Raw genomic sequence first — 21412 nt, 5'->3', positions numbered from 1 at the left:
GATTGGGTTGAGTACATTTTCTTATGCTCATAGGCCATTTGGGTTTTGTTTTTAGTGAAGTACATATTCACATCTCTTCTCTGTTTTTTGGTGTTGTTTTTGTGTTTCTTATTGATTTGCAGGGTTTTTTAAAAATGTTTTATTTATTTATTCATGAGAGTCAGAGAGAGAGAGAGAGAGAGAGAGAGAGAGAGAGGCAGAGGCAGAGGGAGAAGCAGAGGGAGAAGCAGGCTCCCTGCCTAGCAGGGAGCCCGATGCGGGACTTGATCCCAGGACCCTAGGATCATGACCTGAGCCGAAGGCAGACGCTTAACCATCTGAGCCACCCAGGCGCCCCGATTTGCAGGGGTTTTATATGTTCCAGATAAGATCCCTTTATCATTTTTGATTGTTGCAGATAATCTCCCCATTTAAAGCTTGCCTTTTTACTGTTCTACTTTTATTTTTTTGTTTTTATTTAAATTCCAGTTAGTTAAGATACAGTGTATTATTAGTTTCAGGCGCACAATAGAGTGACTCAACACTTGGCATACAACACCCGCTGCCCATCACAAGTGCCCTCCTTAATCCCTGTCACCTGTTTCACTCATCCTCCCACCCCCTCCTCTCTGGTAACCAGCAGTTTGGTCTCTATCGTCAAGAGTCTGTTTCTTGGCTTGCCTCTCTCTCTCTCGTTTTCCCCTTTCCTCATTCATTTTGTTTTTTAAATTCCACTTATGAGTGAAATTATGTTATTTACTTTTCTTTGACAGACTTATTCTGCTTAGCATAATACTTTCTAGCTCCATCCACGTTGCAAATGGCAAGATTTCATTCTTTTTTATGGCTGAGTACTAGTCCATTGTAGATATAGACCACATCTTCATTATCCATTCATCAGTCGATGGACGTTTGGGCTCTTTCCATAATTTGGCTATTGTTGATAATGCTGCAGTAAACATCGGGGTGCATGTATCCCTTCAAATCAGTATCTTTGAATCCTTTGGGTAAATAGCTAGTAGTGCAGTTGCTGGATTATGGGGTAGCTCTATTTTACACTTTTTGAGGAACCTCCATACTGTTTCCCAGAGTGGCTGCACCAGTTTGCATTCCCACCGCCCTTTCTCCACATCCTTGCCAACACCTGTTGTTTCTTGTGTTGTTAATTTTAGCCATTCTGACAGGTGTGAGGTGGTCTCTCTCTCATTGTGGTTTTGATTTGTATTTCCCTGACTGTTGTACTTTTAATCTTGTAACATTTATAAATCTTTTCCTTCATGAGTAGCGCTTTTCACATCTTGTTTTAGAATTCTTTTCCTACACCAAGACTATGAAAACATTTTCCTGTACTGTTTTCTAGGCACCTTATTGTGTTATCTTTCACATTAGATTTACAATTTCTCTGTAGCTCATTTTTGCGTATGGTGAGTTAGTAGCTAAATTCTGCCCCCTGTGGATATCCAGTAGTCCACCCACATTTATTTGAAAAGATCATCCTCTCCCCACTGCCTTGCAGTGTCAACTTTATCATAACTCAGGTGCCCATATGGCATTTGGATTCTCTTTTTAGTCCTACTGGACTGTTTGTCTATCCTTGTGCAAATACCACATTGTCTTACATATATTCTATACACTTATGGAATATTCCGTGTAGTTGATGGAATAGTTTTTCTGCCATGGTTTGTGATTTTCCAACAAGGTAGGCATCCTGTATTAAGTCATCATCACGAACTGGGAACCCAATCAGCAGTTCCCTACATTTCATCCTCATCACCCAGTGGTCAGTATTTTAGAGTAAAAGGAATGTGCAATTACAGGGACACGTGACATTCGAGGATGTGGTTGTGGATTTCACCCCAGAGGAGTGGCAGTACCTGAACCCTCCACAGAAGACTCTGTACAGAGAAGTGATGCTGGAGACCTACAGCAGCCTGGTCTCTGTGGGTAAGAATGGCTTCCTCAGGTAATTTTGCTGCTTATGATTGTTGTGTCTGATAGAGGGCCTTTCCTTTCTCAGTTTGGAAAACTTGTAAGGTCTCTGAACTGCTTGAAAAGTTGGACGTTGAGTTCCAGGGATCGAAGTTTCCTAACAGGGTGTTTGTGAACTCAAAACTCAGGTGAATGGTTCGACTTGACCATTGGACCACTGTGTCAAGTGATTGGTCTCTCATGCTGCCCCAGACCCCACTGCCCTCTTTCTCAGATGCTCTGAAGATCCAGGAGGTATCACTGTCATTTCTCATCAGCAGGGCCACAGGTGACGAAACCAGACCTCATCCTCAAATTGGAGGTAGAAGAGCCATGCCTAGCAGAAACAAAAATCTCCTTTTGGAGCTTTCCAGGTGAGTGGCATTGACTCAGACGACAGGGACAGGAGGTGCCAGCTTGTCAGCCATGGGTGAGGACCTCTGAAAGGGCTTTCAGGAATGTCTGGAGAAAGCTTGTGACCCTTTGATCTTGTTGGACAGGGACATGAATACCTCAGACATAAGAGTGACACCCCTCGCCCCTGTCCCACACCCACCAGACCACTCCCCTTAAGTTGATGCTCACCCAGAAGTTTCTGCATAGCTCCTTTTCCCGGTGGATAAGCGTCTTGTAAGTGCCAGTCCCCGCTCACGCCCTGCCACTTCTCCCATTCTCACTTCTCACCGCTTTATCTGAAGCCAGGCCCACCTGAGTCACAGGTGTAGGCACTACTGCTCTAAGTCCATGTTGGATTACCTGTTTCCATTCAGTTGAGATCTTTCGACCAGATTTGCTCTCCTAAAACATCTTACTTTTGTTTAAAAATAGCTTTATTGAGATAGAATTCAGACCCTAAACTTTGCTCTTTTTGAAGTATACAAATTCAGAGATTTTTAGTATGTTCACCAAGTTATGAAACCATCACCATTACCTAATTCTAGAACATTATCACCCCAGAAAGAAACCCGTACCCCTTACCAGTCAGTCTCTATTTCCTCCTTCCCCCATCCCCTGGCAGCCACTTTCTGCCTCTATGGTTTTGCCTATTCTGGAGATTTCATGTAAATGGAACCATACAAAATGTCGCCTTTCATGTCTGGTTTCTTGCACTTGGCATGATTTCAAGGTTCATTCATGGTGTGGCATGTATCAGGACTTCATTCCTTTTTCTGGTGGAATGATGCTCTGCTGTCTGGATACACCACTTTTGTTTAGCCATTTATCTGCTGATGGGTATTTAGGTCGATCTCACTTTTTGGCCATTATAAAGCTGCTATGAACATTCATGTAGAATGTTTTGTGGAGGTGAAGGCTTTAATTCCTTTTGAGTATGGACATAGGAGTGGGATTGTTGGACCACATGTTTAACATTTTGTGGAACTGCCAAATGATGAATATCCCATTTTCAAAAATTTTTACCCAGCGTTTTAACATTCACAGAGGATTCTTTGCCTGAATCAATTTATAAGATGGTTGGAAAAAGGGCGAATTTTTTCCCATTCCTTCTCCATTTAGAAGTTGGCACTCTTCTTTTGCCCCATCCCATTAATGAATTAATTTTAGTATCAGTATGGACTCAGATTGTTATTTTTCAGTGTGTTATAATGCATTAATGTCTTCTGTCATTATTCATTTTGATGTTCAAATTGTCCTCAATTTGTCCAGGAGGAGTCCCTTCGGGCTGGCTCCTCCAACTCTTAACATGACCCCATCATTCTTTGAGCACTTTCTAGCACAAAAATATATTCCAGGTTCACACTGTACTTTCCCTGTTTCAGACCTAGAATCAGCAGCTTCTCCAAGGATTTTTTCCTTTTAATGGGGAATGGTACTGAGAAATCAGGATCTGGGTGCTGAATGTTCTCATAGCTACTTGGATTCTTCTCATAACCTACAAATGATTCCCAGCTATCTTTTTCCCCCCCTTTTATTTTTTTTAAGTAACTGGTTAATTTGTCATTTAGTTTCCCACGTTCTGAACTTTGCTAAGTACCCTATGGTATTTAACATATTCCTCTGTCCCTTATTTTTTTCTTGTAAATTGGTGGTTAGATTTTGAAGTTTGATCAGATCCAGGGTTTTATTTTTTTCTTTTAGCAAGTTTACTTCCTAGCTGCTATGACATCAGAAGGCATGCAGTGCCTGGTTGTCTATTGTAGTTATGAGTTCTCGGTGATTATTGCTTGTATGTATTCATTAATGTTTGCAAAATGGTGATATTCTATCGTGCCTTGTTGATTAGCTGGAATACTTCTATAAAGAGGATTGCCTCTCATCTGTTATTTGCTTATATGTTAGTTCCAGGAATTCCATTTCAGTTATGTGTGTTTTCCCATTTGTTTACCACTTTAAAAAATAATGAGTTGGGGGGCGCCTGGGTGGCTCAGTCAGTTAAGCGACTGCTTTCGGCTCAGGTCATGATCCTGGAGTCCCAGGATCGAGTCCCGCATCGGGCTCCCTGCTCGGCAGGGAGTCTGCTTCTCCCTCTGACCCTCCTCCCTCTTGTGCTCTCTGTCTCTCATTCTCTCTCTCACAAATAAATAAATAAAATCTTAAAAAAAAAAAAAATCCCCTAAAAAATAATGAGTTGGTTTTGTAGCATCATTCAAAAGGTGACTAATATTTTTTTAATATTTTAATCAAACATTGCCTTATCCTCATTATGAATCAAACTGCCCTATCTCTGGTGAGCAGAAACCCCTTCAGATTGGCTCCTGAGTCTTTGGTAGCGTCTTTGCTTTCTGGTGTTACAAGATGTTCCAGGCTTTTTATATAGTTCCCATTTCTGGCTTGGAATCAGCCATTTCTCCAAGGAACCCTGTTTTTTTGTTTTTTGTTTTGTTTTTTTGTGGCAATAGTTTTTTGAGACCACAATTTGGATGTTAGGGAGTTGTTTCTAGGCCTTTTAAACATTGACAGAGCTAGAAACCACGTAAAAACAATTTTTTAAAAGGTTTTATTTGAGAGCGCGCGCAAGTGTGCGCGCACGAACGGGGCGGGAGGGGGGGTGGTGTGCAGAGGGACAAATAGACTCCCTGCTGAGCGGGGAAGCCTAATGCAGGGCTTGATGCATGACCTGAGCCAAAGGCAGACGCTCAACTGACTGAGCCACCCAGGCGCCCTGTAAAAAAGATTTTTTTTTTTCCCAAGATTTTATTTGACAGCGAGAGAGGGAACACAAGCAGCGGGAGTGGGAGAGGGAGAAGCAGGCCACCCCGCCGAGCAGGGAGCCCGATGCGGGGCTCGATCCCAGGACCCTGGGATCAGGACCTGAGCCGAAGGCAGACGCTTAACGACTGAGCCACCCAGGCGCCCCCCGTAAAAAAGATTTTTAAGGGCGCCTGGGTGGCTCAGTTGGTTAAGCGACTGCCTTCGGCTCAGGTCCTGATCCCGGAGTCCCGGGATCGGGTCCCGCGTCGGGCTCCCTGCTCGGCAGGGGGTCTGCTTCTCCCTCTGCCCTCTTCCCTCTCATGCTCTCTCTCTCTCATTCTCTCTCTCAAATAAATAAAATCTTAAAAAAAAAGATTTTTAAGAGAAAATATATCATGTATTCAAATTGATACTTCCCCGTCATTTAAAAAATTGGTATTTCCAAATCAAATTCTGGGCTTAAAGGTTTTTGTTAATCTTACATCTGATGGTAATATTGTTAGTATTATTCTGAGGCTGCTGTCGATAGTGGTTTGAATCAATTGAGGTAATCATGTTGATGCCATTGAGAATCAAGACTTTTTAGCAGTGGTTGTTTGGAAATACAGGTGAGGGTATATTATTATTATGGAATCCTTTTAAATTCAGTTTTGCTTTATGAATATATAAAACACTTACTTGGTTCCAAAGTCGAATCTAGAAAACAAGGTATATTTAAAGAAGTTCAGTTTCTTTCCCTTCATTTCATTCTCTTCCTTCCTTCTGTAGGTAACCATTTATTAAAATTTAAAGGTATATTCTTCCCTTGTTTACATGATGAGTCTATATAAATAGGTATTCATGTATTTCTTTCCTTAAAAAATGGTAGCCTACTATGTACAGTTTTATTCACCTTTTTTCACTTAATGGTCAAGAGCATGTTAAATATATTGAGTTCTTTCTTTTTGTAGTAGCATAGTGGCTCTTAACCAGGTTAGTTATTGTAGTAGTAGCATCAGTTGTTCTAGTAAACAGTTGAAAGTACTTCCTGGGGGCACCTGGGTGGCTCAGCCGTTAAGTGTCTGCCTTCGGCTCAGGTCATGATCCCAGGGTCCTGGGATCGAGCCCCGCATCGGGCTCCCCAGTCCGTGGGAAGGCTGCTTCTCCCTCTTCCACTCCCCCTGCTTGTGTTCCCTCTCTTACTATGTCTCTGTCAAATAAATAAAATCTTAAAAAAAAAAGTACTTCCTGTGTGCCATGCATGCCCCGTTAGAAGTTGTTTAATCCCTGTTAACATATTTAGGTGGGCACTATTATAATTCCTGTTTCCAGGTGGGAAATAAAATACAAATAGATTAGGTAAGTTGCTGAGGTCACAGAGCAAGTGAATGGTTGAGCCAGGATTTGAGCCTGGGCTAGAGGGCTTATGGCCCTAACCATGCTGCTGCTTACCATCTAACGACGTCCAGATTTAGTAGATGGTTGGTGGAGCTTGGGTGGTCCCAGCAGATGTATTTTGTAAAAACTTTTTCTGTGATTCTGATATTCATGCCTAAGAACTAGTTTTTTGCTAATGATATTAAGGATGTCGTAGGAACATGGTCCATTTTAAAATTCAGTATTACAATTGTAAATGTTATCACTATTAAATCTGAGTGGTAGTATGAATAGTATGAGTAGTTTTTGTACTCTTTCATCTTTTCTGTACATTTTTTCACACAAAATTTTAGGAAAAGGTGAAAAGTAAACTACAAAGATGATTAAAATTCGGTATATATGCAAAAAGTATTTACCATATTTTATTGACTTCAAGATCCAATTGATTTTAATACATACCACTAAGAAAAATTGCCACCAATTAATTGATGACATGCCACTGATTATAAGTTACATCTGGATTCAGAAATGTGTTAAAATGTGAAATAATATGCATCTTGCAGTTGATGGAATATGGTATATTTAAGGCAAAGCTTTGCAACTTTAACTGTCTAAACGAGTGGTATAGATAACTACAAATTAACAAAAATTAAAGTTATACAGGAAGATCAGAATAAGCTTCTTTGAAAAGACTGAATTGCAGGGACACCTGGGTGACTCAGTTGGTTAAGCGTCTGCCTTCAGCTCAGGTCATGATCCCAGGGTCCTGGGATCGAGTCCTGCATCGGGCTCCCCGCTCTGCGGGGAGCCTGCTTCTCCCTCTGCCTCTCTCTCTCTCTCTCATGAATAAATAAATAAAATCTTTAAAAAAAAAAAAAAAAGACAAGACTGAATTGCTTCTTGAAAGTTACCTAGATTTTGAATATGGCAAAATATGGGAGACTAGGCTATGTGGGTGATAGAACATGAGGAAGGGTTTGGCATTAATACAGTCATAGTTTTTAGCGAAAATAGTGTAGACAGGAGCAGAAGGTGGTGTTGAAGAACGGTGAATGCAAGCTTGGATGAATCCAGATTGGGGAAAGATCTTTGAGTTTTTCTTTGTTTTTGTAAGGTTATTCTAGATCTTTCTCTGATTCACTAAGAATGTGGATTCAGGATTGTTGTAAAATTTGAGTCCACTAACCACACTGTTGCATTTCTACTTAGTTAGAAATAGTATAAGTCATGTACACTTAGAGGAGTTCATATGATAAATGAAGATAAAGGTTGATAAGGTCCCCAGAGTTGATGGAAATCAGAGATGATGTAAAAGTAGAGGTAAGACAGACTGAGATGTCAGGGTAAGATTGTTCTTGGTAACAAAAAGCTTAGCAGGTGGGAGTTTAGTAAAAGAACAGGATTTGATGGTCAAGATCCTCTCTAGGAGCTCAGATAAAATGAGATAATAGTATCAGCTTTCATATGGTAGGGAATTTTTAAAGAAGGTTCATTATATAATGTTAAGTTACAAAAATGGTTTATTGTACTTCCTTTTAGAAGCAGCCTGTCAAATTGATGAACAGATTGAGAGACAGCACCAGGATGACCAAGACAGATATCTGTTGATGCAAGCTGGATTCCCTGACAAGAAAACAATTCTCACCAAGACTGGCCATGACTATAATGAATTTGGAAATGCACTTCCTCTGAATTCAAACCTTGTTGCTTCAATACAAAGGTCCCATAAACATGAGCCATTTGGAAATATGGTAGATAGTTTAGACTTATTTACCAGAAGCTCTGTAGGAAAGAAACATGATAATGGATGTGCAAAATTATTCTTCCATACGGAGTATGAGAAAACAACTCCTGGAGTGAAGCCCCACGGATATAAAGAGTGTGGGAAGGCCCTCAGGCGGAAGAAAGGGCTTAGTCTACAAGAGAGAATTAAAAATGGAGAGAAACCCTTCGAATGCACCGCGTGTAGGAAAACCTTCAGCAAGAAGTCACACCTCATTGTACATTGGAGAACTCATACGGGAGAGAAACCCTTTGGATGTACTGAATGTGGAAAAGCCTTTAGCCAAAAATCTCAGCTCATTATACACTTGAGAAGTCATACAGGAGAGCGACCCTTTGAGTGTCCAGAATGTGGAAAAGCCTTCAGAGAAAAGTCAACCGTCATCATACATTACAGGACTCATACAGGAGAGAAACCTTATGAATGTAATGAATGTGGAAAAGCCTTCACTCAGAAGTCAAACCTCATTGTCCATCAGAAAACCCACACGGGTGAGAAAACTTACGAATGCACTAAATGTGGGGAATCTTTCATACAGAAGCTTGATCTAATTATACATCATAGTACTCATACAGGAAAGAAACCCCATGAATGTAATGAGTGTAAGAAAACTTTCAGTGATAAGTCAACTCTCATTATACATCAAAGAACTCATACAGGGGAGAAACCTCATAAATGCACTGAATGCGGGAAGTCTTTCAATGAGAAGTCAACCCTCATCGTGCATCAGCGAACTCATACAGGAGAGAAACCCTATGAATGTGATGTGTGTGGGAAAACCTTCACCCAAAAATCAAACCTTGGCGTACATCAGCGAACGCATTCAGGAGAGAAACCTTTTGAATGTAATGAATGTGAGAAAGCATTCTCTCAGAAATCCTATCTCATGCTCCACCAGAGGGGTCATACAGGAGAGAAGCCCTATGAATGCAGTGAATGTGAAAAAGCATTTTCCCAGAAATCATACCTCATTATACATCAAAGAACTCATACGGAAGAAAAACCCTATAAATGTAACGAATGTGGCAAAGCCTTCAGAGAAAAGTCCAAGCTCATTATACATCAGAGAATTCACACAGGAGAGAAACCCTATGAATGTCCCGTATGTTGGAAAGCTTTTAGCCAAAAGTCCCAGCTCATAATACATCAGCGAACACACACAGGAGAGAAACCCTACGCGTGCTCTGTGTGTGGCAAAGCCTTCAGAGAAAAATCCACATTCACTGTACACCAGAGAACTCATACCGGAGAGAAACCCTATAAGTGTGCAGAGTGTGGGAAGGCCTTTACCCAAAAATCAAACCTGATTGTACATCAGAGAACACACACGGGAAAGAAGGCCCACGGGAAGGGCCACAGCCGGAAGTCAAAGCTCATTGCACATTAGAGAGTAGATCAAGGGTGCCTGTCAACGTTCACGGAGGGAAAGTTTTGTCCATTTAATTAACATTTTAAAAGTATGTTCTGATTTCTGGTTTAAATATGGGGAGTAAAAGTCAGTCTCTTTTCTTTTCATCTCAGTCCTCATCCAAACACTACAAGGAGCAAAAGCGGAAGTGTAATCTCTGTATCTGACACGAGGAGATAGCGGAAGCCCTGATGAGCGCACTGCTGGAGGCAGAGGGGATCGAGCGCCAGGGCAGGAGATTTCGAAGCGAATGCTCAAGGCTGCACACGTGGGGCCGCACTGGCGAGGACTCTTAGTTGAGGTTCAGGATATCCCCCGAGTGCAAGGCCAACTACATCCACCACAGTAACAGAGGGCATTGGCAGGTAGGAGGTAGGATGTCTCCCAGACCCATTTGGGGTCTGAGGAGAGACTGGCAGAGGCCTCCACAAGGAATCGCTCAGACAAGCCGTATTTGTAGAAAGTAGTCTGCACTCATGAGAGGAGCACTCGATGGGCTGGGGCAAGAGAAGGGAGTGTTCCTTGTGAAGAACCCAACAGCTGCCCCGGTTTACGGACTCTGGAGAAGTCAAATCTAAAAGAAATACCAAACGGGGAAAAAAACCAGTTGTAAGAAAAAAAACTTATCTGCCTAGAATGTGGCCCCCTTTTCTTACCCCACGTGAACCTCCAGGAAACAGCAAGTCCAGGAAAAACTCTTATTCAAATAAAAATGATTCCAAAGTAATGAAAACCACAAAGGCAATGGCTTTTGGACCCGCAGTTCCACTTCTAGGAATGTATATACTCATGAGTGTACAAAATGACGAACACACAGAGATATTCACTGGTGCACTTTTATAAAAACAAAAGGTTGGAAGCTGTCCAGATGACGGGTCTGGATCCTGAAATCCTGGTATGTTCATACAGCAAACCTGCTAGGTAGACAAAACGAATATATATATATAATATTCGAATATATATATATAAAGAGAACTTTATATATATATATATATAAAGAGAACTTGGACATCGTGTGTGTAGTGATGTGGGACAATCTCCACCATACATTATTAGGTGCAAAAAGCAAGGTGCAGGATAGTGAATATGCTACCGTTCACATATAAAAAGAACAAATTGCAAGTACATAATTGAGCATATATGCATAAACTATCTCTGGGAAGATACATGAGCAGCTGAGAACCCTGATCACCTCTGGGAAAGGGCAGGGGGAGTGGGTGGCTGGGGGCATGGCATTGGGAGACAACTGTATGTCCTTCCATAACTTTTTGAAAACCGTGCTCTGTGGCTGTACTACCTTTTCAGCAAATAAAACGTTTTAAAACAAATGTTCTGTTCCATTGCTGTGATAATGAAGTTAGATTCTAGATGCAGGATTTCCTAACATTTAAGACACAGATGTTCAATGTGGAGTTTAATGTTTTGAGTGAATAATAAATAGAATAATCTGTCAGAACAACGGATATCCAGCCGGTTCCAAAGGCACACAGGCCTTGCTTTCCTGAGGGTGCCAAATAAAGTGATTCTTAGGTCACCTGGGACCACATCACATAAACCTGAAATAATTGAGACTGGAATACATTTCTTAATTTAGTGTGCACTGTGACCTCTGAAAATATCTTGTAATAAAGCCCACTGTTGTCTTTCTATATTTTAACAAAATAATTTATATTACTTCGTTTTGTGTTTGTGGGTATGCATATTTTTTTTTTTAAAGATTTTATTTATTTGACAGAGACAGAGACAGCGAGAGCAGGAACACAAGCAGGGGGAGTGGGAGAGGGAGAAGCAGGCTTCCTGCTGAGCAGGGAGCCCGATGTGGGACTCGATCCCAGGACTCGGGGATCATGACCTGAGCCGAAGGCAGCCGCTTAACGACTGAGCCACCCAGGCGCCCCCCGGTATGCGTATTTTTATTGTAAGGGATAAAAGCGTGAATACGCAGGCAAATTGGGCAGCTCACCCCCTAGGTCACACTACTGCTGGTGACCTATCAAGAGCCATGGTCCGAATGGACACAGCCAAAGACCAGGTAGCAGCACGTCTGCCCCAGAGTAAGAGGTCCCACTATGTGACCATATTTGTGGCCCTCGTGATTCTGTGGCTTTTCCCTGGGACTAGATCTCTGGTGGAACTGGGGAACCCAAGCTGTGTAAAACCGGGGCAGAGTCAGTGTTTGGATTTAACAAAACAGGTAAGTGAGTCAGACCTCTGAGACCCTTCCTGTCTCCTGCCGGGCCTTGTTTTTCCCCTAAATTACCCTACAAGAAAATGAGGAGTGGGCTAACTTTTTATGAGCTCTCTAAGTCAGGTCACACTGAGTGCCTTTCCAGGGAGAAGGAAGCTTGGGGAAGAAATGTCGGGCTAAAGGACTTGCTTCTGGTGCAGGCTGAGAGGATGCCCAAAGGCACCAGAAATGAAGCATTTCCTCTTCCTGCCGATAATATCCCTGGGGGTTTCGGGACCGTCAGAGGTCAGCCTGAAGGGCGGTGTGGACAGCGGTCAGATCTTGCCTTTTCACGTTGATTGTGGACACCGGCTTCCTGGGACACAGATGGCAGTCTGATGGGCCATGTGTGTGAGTGGGAGTGAGTGAGGCATGGACCATGGTGGGGAAAGGGTGGGGGTTGAACAGCAGGATGTGGATGAATGGACCGGAATCGGGAAAATAGATGAGGGTAATGAAGGGCCGAGTGGGGGGGAGATGGGGGCGGGCAGAATGAGGGCGAACAGGGAAGAGTAGGGAAAAAGGGTAAATAGCCAGTGGGGTGAGTTGCTTGAGAAGAAAGTAGAAGCCAATGTGAGTAATGCTGGGGAAAGTGGGAGCGAGTAGTAGGAGTGAATGGGCAGAGAGTGGATGTTGGAAATGTGGACGGAGCAGAGTAAGTTGGGATGTGAAGCATAGTGGGAACGATGGTGAATGGGGCAGACAGTGAAGAACAGACAAGTGGCAAAATGGCAGAGCACTAGCAAGTGTGAAGAGGAAGAGTATGGGTTGACGTGGGACAGACCGCTGGATCTGGGGAGTGAAGGGTGCTCTGTGGAGTTGGGCTGGAGGGTCTTGGGTTTCAGGGATGAAGGATCTCATGGTATTGGCAGTGAGGGTTTGGTGAGGACTGAGTGGAGGAGGCAGGAGGTGGTCACGGGTTTCTGCATAAAGAGGAGCTGCCCCGAGGACCCCATGGTGACGAGAGGTATATGCGATGGGAAGAGCCCGTGCTTGGGACACCGTGCTCAACAAATGTCCCGTCCCTTCCCTGTCCCGTGTCCTTATTTGTATACACTGGGAGAGGGAGAGGCCCCACCACAAGTATAACCCTGATACCACCCCCAAATCAGCTCTGCTGTGCCCATAGGCCAGCCGAGTCCTGTCCCCCATTATTTATGCCAGTTGTCTTGCTTTAGCTAAAACCTCTAAAATGATATACATAATGATGGCTCTTCAACCTGTTTCCCAGGACCCTCGAGACTACCTTCAGATCCCTAAGATCAGCCCTGTGACCCTTGATTGGCCCTATGACCACCCAGATCAGCACTGGACCCCCAGTATTGTAACCAGTTACTTCCTATTGTCTTCCTTAGGAAAAATCTCCAAACTGTGAATTAGGATCCCTTCTCACCTCCTTTGGGAATGGTTACTATGAGAAATTCCCTTGATTGAATGATGGACTCCAGTATGCTACCAGGCAAGCCATCCCGGAGGTCTCAGAATAGGAAGGCTCACAGACCAAAATAAAAATGCTCCAGTCATGTGGCTTATTGTCACTTAAAAAACACAAGATCCATATATTTAAAAACCCACCAAGAAGCAAACGGAAAGAGATGGGTAAGTTAACATTTAGAATAAGGGGAAAGAGGGTGAAGGACCACATTTCCTGACTCCTTTGTTATGTAATGTTCATACGCCCTTATCTCTGTTCTCACTTTGTGTCTCTTGCATCAGCCTCCCTGATGATGAGGACCAGAGTTGAAGTTTAAACAAGGGGCCAATCAGACTGAGGATGCCCAGGGCCAAGGACATCCCCTTGCTTGCCTCCACTGTAGCTCACCAGTTAGCTTCCTGCGTGGTCCTGGGTTTTATCAATGGAACCATCCCAAGTGTTACCAACTGGTGGTGAATTTAAGTAAAATGTAGCTGTTGGTTTGGGTGGTAGGATACCTTATGACCTAGTCTTTGCATTCCTTTCTATCTCCAAGTACCACTCTTGTTTGTTCCATCATATATTCCATTTATTCTATTTATCTTGAGCATATCCCATCACCTACTAACTTACCTGCTAACTATATTTAACACATCTTACGAATTCTGCTGGTGCCTACAAAGCACTTTGCTTACTCATTATTTATACTTCACGCCTTATGAATTTTGATACATCTCAAGCTCCTAGCTTATTATCTGTGCTTAACACTTAGGAGTTTCCTCCATCACATTTGTTTTCCTGTCCTCTAGAGGACAGGCAATAAGAGAAAAATCAAAGGGAGTTCTTTGAAACGGTTAATAAATGTGAGAAACCCCAGACTGATCAAGAAAAAGGGAAAACACAAATTTTCAAATTAGGAGTGATATAATGGACTTCACTAAAGATTTTATATATTAAACAAATTGAGGAATTATGAAAAAAACCTTATGTCAATAAAATCGACAATTTAGCCAATGTAATTAACGAGAAGGGGATCTCATACAATTCAACACCCATTCATAATATAAATTCTTAGCAAACTAGGAAGAGGAGAGAACTTCCTTAGTCTGATAAAGGGTGTATTAAAAAAGGAAAAATGGTGACAGTAAAAACTTTCCTCCTGAGACTAGGAAGGAGAACTAGGATGCCTGCTGTACTGGAGGACTTAGTGATACACAGTGAGAGAGAAAAGAATGACTGGAAAGGAATAAAGCGCCCAATTTTTACAGATGACATTACACAGAAAAATCCAAAAGCATCTGTAAATGAATTGTTAGACTTAAGTGAATTTTGCAAGGCTGCTAAATATAAGCTAGAACACAAATTGTTTTTCTTTCTGACAACAACTAGAAGACAAACACCATAGCTTCAATTTGGGGGGGGGGGGTTGCAGAGAAGAACAAATAATGGATAGGGCCAGGGAATGGAGATCCCTGAAAGGAGGAGTTTACATGTGGGTGGGGTGGAATCTGACTGGGAGACACAGAAAACAGCTTAAAGCTTCTCACAAGGAGGAGAAAAGAAAGCAGAAGAAACAAAGGTCACAAAGTTAAGGACGGATCTATAAATGTCTGAATGCATAAGAAAAGGGAATTGATGACAACTGGAGGGTTGGAAAATGAAAAGGCCAGGGAAAGGGAGAATGACTCAGAAGGGCTTGTTCCAGCTGAAAGAGGCAGGGATGAGATCTTGAGGAAAAGGCAGGCAGGCATGGTTCTTTCTCAAACCTAAGCAAAGAATATTGGGGGGGGCGCACGCACGGGAATGTGGAAAGGTCATTTAAACTGAGGAGCTCACGCCCATGTCCTATAATCACCAGAGGCCTATCGCTTCTCCTTTAAGGAAGACCAAAAATATGTCGATCACATGTCAAGTCTCTCACCAGATAAAACCTTCCATCCACCATCCCCAATCTTCCTAGTTCTCACTCACCTATGCAACGTTAGATTTTTCTGCCATCCAAGACTCTCTCAAACGTGAAGATCAGGTCTGGTTTGGTAACTTGATCAACTGTAAGAGGACATGATTCAGGATTTAAGGCACCTGCTTGGGCTTGGGGGGGGGCGGGTCTCTGAAGACTGAGAAAAGGGTAGCTTTATGGACTACATAACAAAGCTGCCCAAATTATATCTTGCAAAGTCTGGCCACTTCCCTTGGGAGGTGAGAGACTATCTCCAGGGTCCAAAAGGGATAAGGAATCTTTCCTGAACATTTTCAGCACTCTACAGGCAAGGAGCTCCTATATGTCTTTTCATCACCCAGGAATGATTCTGGTTTGCCAGCCGGCCCCTGTACATGGAAGGCAAGGAGAGATCAAAGAAAGAGGCAGACTGTTCCAGATTGGTACGTGGCAAGCTTAATAAGGGAACTTACTTATGAGGCTTGTCTTGGGTGGCTACAAGATGAGTAGATCTTCACACCTGCTGGCCAGCATCTTAAAAGTATAGAGAGGCCTTAAGTAGGTTCAGTCACATACCCCAGCCAGACGGTCTCAACAACACCTTACTCTCTGAAGTCTGCATCCCGGAAAATGGCTCCCACTGTGAGAAGGGTGGACAGAGTACACATTGCAAGGACAGGAGAGGGCGTGCGGAGCCTCTCATTGCCTGGGTCCAGCTCACGGATGAACTGGAAGTCCCGCCCTCTCGCTGACCTCCTCCAACTCCCCAGCCCTTGTGATTGCTTCTTACAAGCTCACACGTGCGCCTCTTCTGCAGTGGGCCCTGATCAGCCAGCAAGAGGTATCGATAGCACGTGCGAGAGAGAACACAGATTCAGAAGATAATTCCCCACGTGAGCAACAGTTTTTTCCACCAAGAACCCCAGGACCCAAACCACCGATTTATTAATTCCTATGGGCTGGGGATTGGGTCACTCAAGACGTTCACTTGGGGCCTCGTGCGATTTAATAAAGACGATACATTAGCAGACTCATCAGGTGCGAACACACAACATTCTGTTTGGATAATGGACAGGTGCCTCCTTGCAAGGCAGTTATAATGTCCAAGGCCATCCTATTTTGGAGGACAATTTTGCTCATCAGAGACATTTCAGTGTTCAATACAAGGAAGGGTCTGTTGGCTATCACTTTGTTGGGTGAATTAGTGAGGTTTCAATGTGTGCGATAACACCCTCCAGGCCAACGGAGGGGACAAAGATGGCGGCCAGATGATCATACCAGTGGAAAAGAAAATGTGCCCAGCTGGCCTCAAGGAAAGGGAGACTGGAAGCCTTAGGAACCTGAGCAGGTTGTGCATGCCATGTATTTGGCTGGTGGGGGCAGTACTGTCAGAACCCTAGATGGACTAGGGACAGGACCTCCCCCTCCCCTCTTTCAATGGGGCATGTTCCATTCCAGGCAGAGTGCATGTCAACAAGTCCAGCTTGCAGCAGGACGATGGCATCCCAGTGGAGGAGAGAGTAGCTCCCCCTTACCAGGGGGTGTGAGGTCCCTCGCCCATCCTGGTGAAATGCCCCATTGCAAATTCCAGCAGATGATGTCTTCCCCAGGTGTGTTCTCAGCAGCACAGCATGTTGATCCATGGTGACTGTCAGGGCAAGGGCCATCTCCTGTGACTTCCACACCTTCATAGTGTTGGGTGTCTCAGCAGTGGCCCCTGGTTGATCATTCAAATGTATTAAAGGCTGCAACAGGGACGCCTGGGTGGCTCGGTCAGTTGGGCATCTGCCTCTGGCTCAGGTCATGATCCTGGGGTCCTGGGATCAGGTTCCACACCGGGCTCCTCTGCCTGCCACTCTCCCTGCTTGTGCTCTCTCTTTCTCTCTCACTCTCTGACAAATAAATCTTTAAAAAAAAAAAAAAAAAAAAAGGCTACAACACCGGGCCGAGGTGGGTTTACCTGTTAGTAATTTAATCTGCTGCTTTAATATTCCATCCTTCCTTTCTACCAACCCTGCCGCTTTGTTCAACGCCATGTTCTTTTGCCCAGTCTTGCGCATCATGACCTTTGAACTGTGACCCCCAATCACTGTCTGGTCAGTGAGGGTATCGTACATGGTACGCAGTTTCTCTAATCCCCTAATGGTGGCAGCCTGGTTTGCACAGTGACTGGGGCAAGCTTGGGTCAGGCCAGATGCAGTGGCCATACAAACCGAGGCATATATAGAACCCTGACTCAAGAGGGAGGCGGGGGCCAGTATCATCAGTTTGCCGATCTCTCACCAGCTGGGAACTCCCGTGGATGTTCCGACTCCATCAGCAGCTGTCGTGGGCACGGTTTAGAACACACAGGACGTGCTGTCACTGCATTAACCAAGTCACTGCATCTCAAGGGCAATATACCACCCACACAGGTGCTATGGGGGCCAGTCTTCCTTTGCCCCTAATCTGTTTTATCTACTGAAGGATCTGTTGCTAGGGCCTGTACCCACGCTGGGGCAGCAGCTGCCTGCCAGGGGGTGTCCATGCCTCACGACCTAGGATGTAGAAGACAGGGAAGACTGCCTCAGGTTCTCGAACGTGCACCCAAATGCTTTTCCACCTATCCTGACCCCAAGAGGGCTTACTCATGATCACCCACCACTCAGCTTCCCACTGTCCAAGCCACGGGGTCAATCCCTTTAGAACCGGCCAACTGTCAGTGCAAAGGGTTAGCAGCTGGGGCTCAGGAGTGATCACCAGCCAAACCGCTCTGAGTTCAGCTTTATGGCTCCCGTGGCTTGTTCCTGTTTCTAGGCATCAACAGGAATTGCCCCCGCTCCCACTCCACGGGCTGCAAGTGGCCACAGGAATAGAGGCAGGGGCATTTGGAGGATCTACATACTCCAAAGGATCTGTAGCCCCCGTACTTCTAGAGACAATGGGCTGGCAGACAGGGTGCGCTTCTGTTGCCAATAGGCCTGGAACTTCTTCAAAGTGGGGGGTTTGAACCATGGCAGAGGTGGGTAGATGGAACGTACTCTCAACCCGCCCTTTGGTAAGGAGGGAAGTTCTTGCCATGATGTATTCTTCCTTCATGAGGGGCTCGACCTGAAGGAGCGCTGTGTACCGTTAGAAGCTGTCTCTCTATGGGGTATCCTGGGCTTCTGCCCCCTTCCAGGGCTGGGACCCCAATTCCTAGGGGTAGTCTCTCCTCCTGTTGTCTCTGCCATAGTGCCCAACCCATACCTTCTGGAGTCACATCTAGCTCAAATGGCAGCCTTACAGGCTTGGGAGATGCCCAGAGTTTTCATCTGCTTCATTAATATTTTTTGCCTTCTCAAAGGGGGCCTGCTGTTCTGATCCCCAAGCCCACGCGTGCCCTTTCTTTACGAGGCAGTATAAAGGATGAAGGCACCGTGCCACGTGGAGAATAAAAGTCCTCCTAAACCGCCAAATTCCTACAAAGGCCTGCATTTCTTTCACGTTCTTAGCGGTTGGGTAGGTACTTGATCAGTCACAGCTTCTGAGACAATGCACATCTTACCCAAACAACTTCCCCAAACTACAGTGATGCCTGGGCTTTGAATTTTCTGTGGGTTCACTGCCCATCCTCTCCCTCACAGATGCTCCAGCAAAGCCTTCAGGGTGTCCCGCAGCAGAAGCAAATCTTCACGTTAACATTACATCAGTGCAATGGGCCCATCTTACCAATGTGGGGAAAGAGAACGGGGACAGTTCTCGGGCTCCCATCCCATGATGCACTGTGGGGCTGTGCAGGTAGCCCTGGGGAAGCATTTGGAAGATCCACTGTTGCCCCTCCCACATGAAGGCACATTCATCATTGTTCTCAGAAACCCGAACCTGTCAGAGCCTCTTCCACGAATCCCCTTGAAGATGATGCACTTTTGTAGGAACACTTTTGCCAAAGCATTACAGTAAAAGGATAACCATCTATAAATGACCAAAGACTTAAAAATAGTCATAAAGATCTGATGAGAGTTCATGATAATGCAATGAACAAGGAAATTTTTTTTCTTTCTTTTTTTCGGAGAGAACAACTCTAATGTATCTTTTATTTATATAAAAAGGGGCATATTAAGCAAAAGACATACCAAGGAAAGTGCTGCTATGGCTCAGGAGACAAGGAAGGGAGTGATAGGCCTCTTAAGGCCCTGCTGGGAGAGGAGGAGTCTGTGGAAAGTGGTGAGAAGATCTGGAGGAAATCTGGTTATTTCTGTGACATCCTTAAAAAAATAACAACTAGAGGGGTGCCTGGGTGGCTCAGTTGGTTAAGCATCTGCCTTCGGCTCGGGTCATGATCCCAGGGTCCTGGGATCGAGCCCTGCATCGGGCTCCCTGCTCAGCGGGGAGCCTGCTTCTCCCTCTGCCCCTGCTGCTCCCCCTACTTGTGCTTGCTCGCTCTCTCTGGCAAATAAATAAATAAAATCTTAAAAAAAAATAACTAGACTTATGATTGATAACATTATACCAGGAAATATCAGAGTTTTAGAAATTTCATACAATTTCTGGGACACTTACATTTATATAAATATAACATATATTTGGGACACCTGGGTGGCTCAGTCGGTTGGGCATCTGCCTTCGGCTCAGGTCATGATCCCGGGGTCCCGGGATTGAGCCCCGCATCGGGCTCCCTGCTCAGCGGGGAGTCTGCCTCTCCCTCTGCCTGCCGCTCCCCCTGCATGTGCTGACAAATAAATAAAAATCTTAAATAAATATATTTATATGAATATAACCTAATGAAAGTTTAGCATCACTTCTTATCTGACAATGCTTCCCATGTAATTTAACATATCAAATAAGCCTAATTAGTTTAATATCTTTCTTTTATAAGGAGAGAGAACACATCTTTTGAGATGTTCCAGGGAACATCTAGAAAATCCCGAAGTTAGTTTGAGGTCAAAAAGACTTTGGAATTTGGGGCGCCTGGGTGGCTCAGTCGGTTAAGCATCCAACTCTTGGTTTCAGCTCAGGTCGTGATCTTGGGGTCGTGGGATTGAGCCCCACATCAGGCTCTGTGCTCAGCAGGCAGAGTCTGCTCAAGATAATCTCCCTCTCCGATCTATCCATTGATGGAAAAAAAAAAAAAAGAATCTCCCTCTCCCCCCTCCCAACTCTCTAAAATAAATAAAATCTCTAAAAAAACAAGACTTCAGAATTTGTTTTTATGACATTTGTCTAAAATATCAAAGGAATTTAAAACACTTCATTAAACAGAATCATAGATCACTGTGAAACAATACTTAGTTATCCATTTAATCAGTGACAAAGACTTCAAAGGCAAATATAGAAAGTTACATAGTTATAAAAAAACTTAGCTCTTTCAATAGAGAGGACTGTTTTCTTAAGTAATCACAGATATGCTAAAGACAACGCTGCGCACAGAAATTACTTTGATAAAACACAGAATCTTTGTTTTCTAGGCAAGTTACTTAAAAGGTAAAGAAAAACTTCTCACAACTTCCTGAAGAACAGACCAATAGTACAAGAAAACTTTGTCCTTCTAGCAGATGAAACAAAATTAAGTTATAGTTTTACATAAGTCCACTATTAATATTAAAACTTATTTAAGCCAATTAAATCAAGCTCTTTTACAAACGGATTTTAGCAATATCCTCCAGACGTAGGAAATCCTCTATTCATAGCCTAATATCCACAGACAAACATAAACATAGAGGCACAGAGCCTCCATAGCTTTCATTCCAAAACTTTAGTCACGAATCAGGTACAACGCAAAACTCACTAGTTTATAGCCAACAGTTGAATCCAAATTTTATCTCTGCAAGATGGAACAAGTTAAGGTTACCAGCTTACATGGCTAAAGCCTTTCACTAACATTTGTGGAGAAGATTTGAAGACTTGTATTTGCCTTTGACAAGTAATCTTACGGAAGCTGTGAGCTAGATTTTGGGCAAGGGAGCTATAGTTCTATAGTAGTATTTTAAAAAGCCTCTTTCCCTTTTTCTCTCCTCAGTCTCAGGCAATCATGGACAGTGTTTTCGTTATTTCCTGGGGTGTTTCCTTTTCAAAGACACAGTAAGATTTACAATTTCAAGGGACAGAAAGAATCCAAGTTTTCTCCTAGGAGTTTTGGGGCATATTTCTCTATTATCAGAAGTCTAGGACAATTACTACTTAAAATTTTCCTTTGTATCAGGGGTCATATGGCATGGGGGCACTTCGTC

At 43.8% G+C, this 21412-nt stretch overlaps 1 protein-coding gene and 1 long non-coding RNA gene across 9 annotated transcripts in view; one reads left to right on the top strand and one right to left on the bottom strand.

The window, feature by feature from the left end:
- The window catches only part of ZNF182 (zinc finger protein 182), a 29651-nt gene extending 20028 nt beyond the window's left edge, over positions 1-9623 (top strand). The window contains exons 4-6 of one of the 2 annotated variants that reach the window (XM_045877014.3): positions 1797-1923; positions 2229-2321; positions 7993-9623. In XM_045877014.3, coding sequence (XP_045732970.1) covers positions 1797-1923; positions 2229-2321; positions 7993-9623 — 1851 coding nt within the window. Of the gene's footprint in view, positions 1-1796; positions 1924-2225; positions 2322-7992 lie in introns of both variants that reach the window. The other variant, XM_045877005.3, reaches the window with a different exon arrangement.
- An 843-nt stretch (positions 9624-10466) lies between these two features.
- The window catches only part of LOC123846115 (uncharacterized), a 47582-nt gene continuing 36636 nt past the window's right edge, over positions 10467-21412 (bottom strand). For 4 of the 7 annotated variants that reach the window (XR_010406099.1, XR_010406102.1, XR_010406104.1 and 1 more), the window contains 3 exons: positions 19746-19914; positions 15257-17129; positions 10467-10561 (listed from right to left, as the gene is read on the bottom strand). This is a non-coding gene — a long non-coding RNA (uncharacterized LOC123846115). The remainder of the gene's footprint in view (positions 10562-15256; positions 17130-19745; positions 19915-21412) is intronic. The other 3 variants (XR_010406103.1, XR_010406101.1, XR_010406100.1) reach the window with 3 other exon arrangements.

This window comes from Mirounga angustirostris, unplaced genomic scaffold (genome assembly GCF_029215605.1).
Source record: "Mirounga angustirostris isolate CCGP_5_RB_7025 unplaced genomic scaffold, mMirAng1.0.hap1 SCAF_11, whole genome shotgun sequence".
Lineage (NCBI taxonomy): Eukaryota > Metazoa > Chordata > Mammalia > Carnivora > Phocidae > Mirounga > Mirounga angustirostris.
The sequence above is the reverse complement of the archived record's forward strand: the minus strand, read 5'-3'. Positions and strand labels throughout refer to the sequence as shown.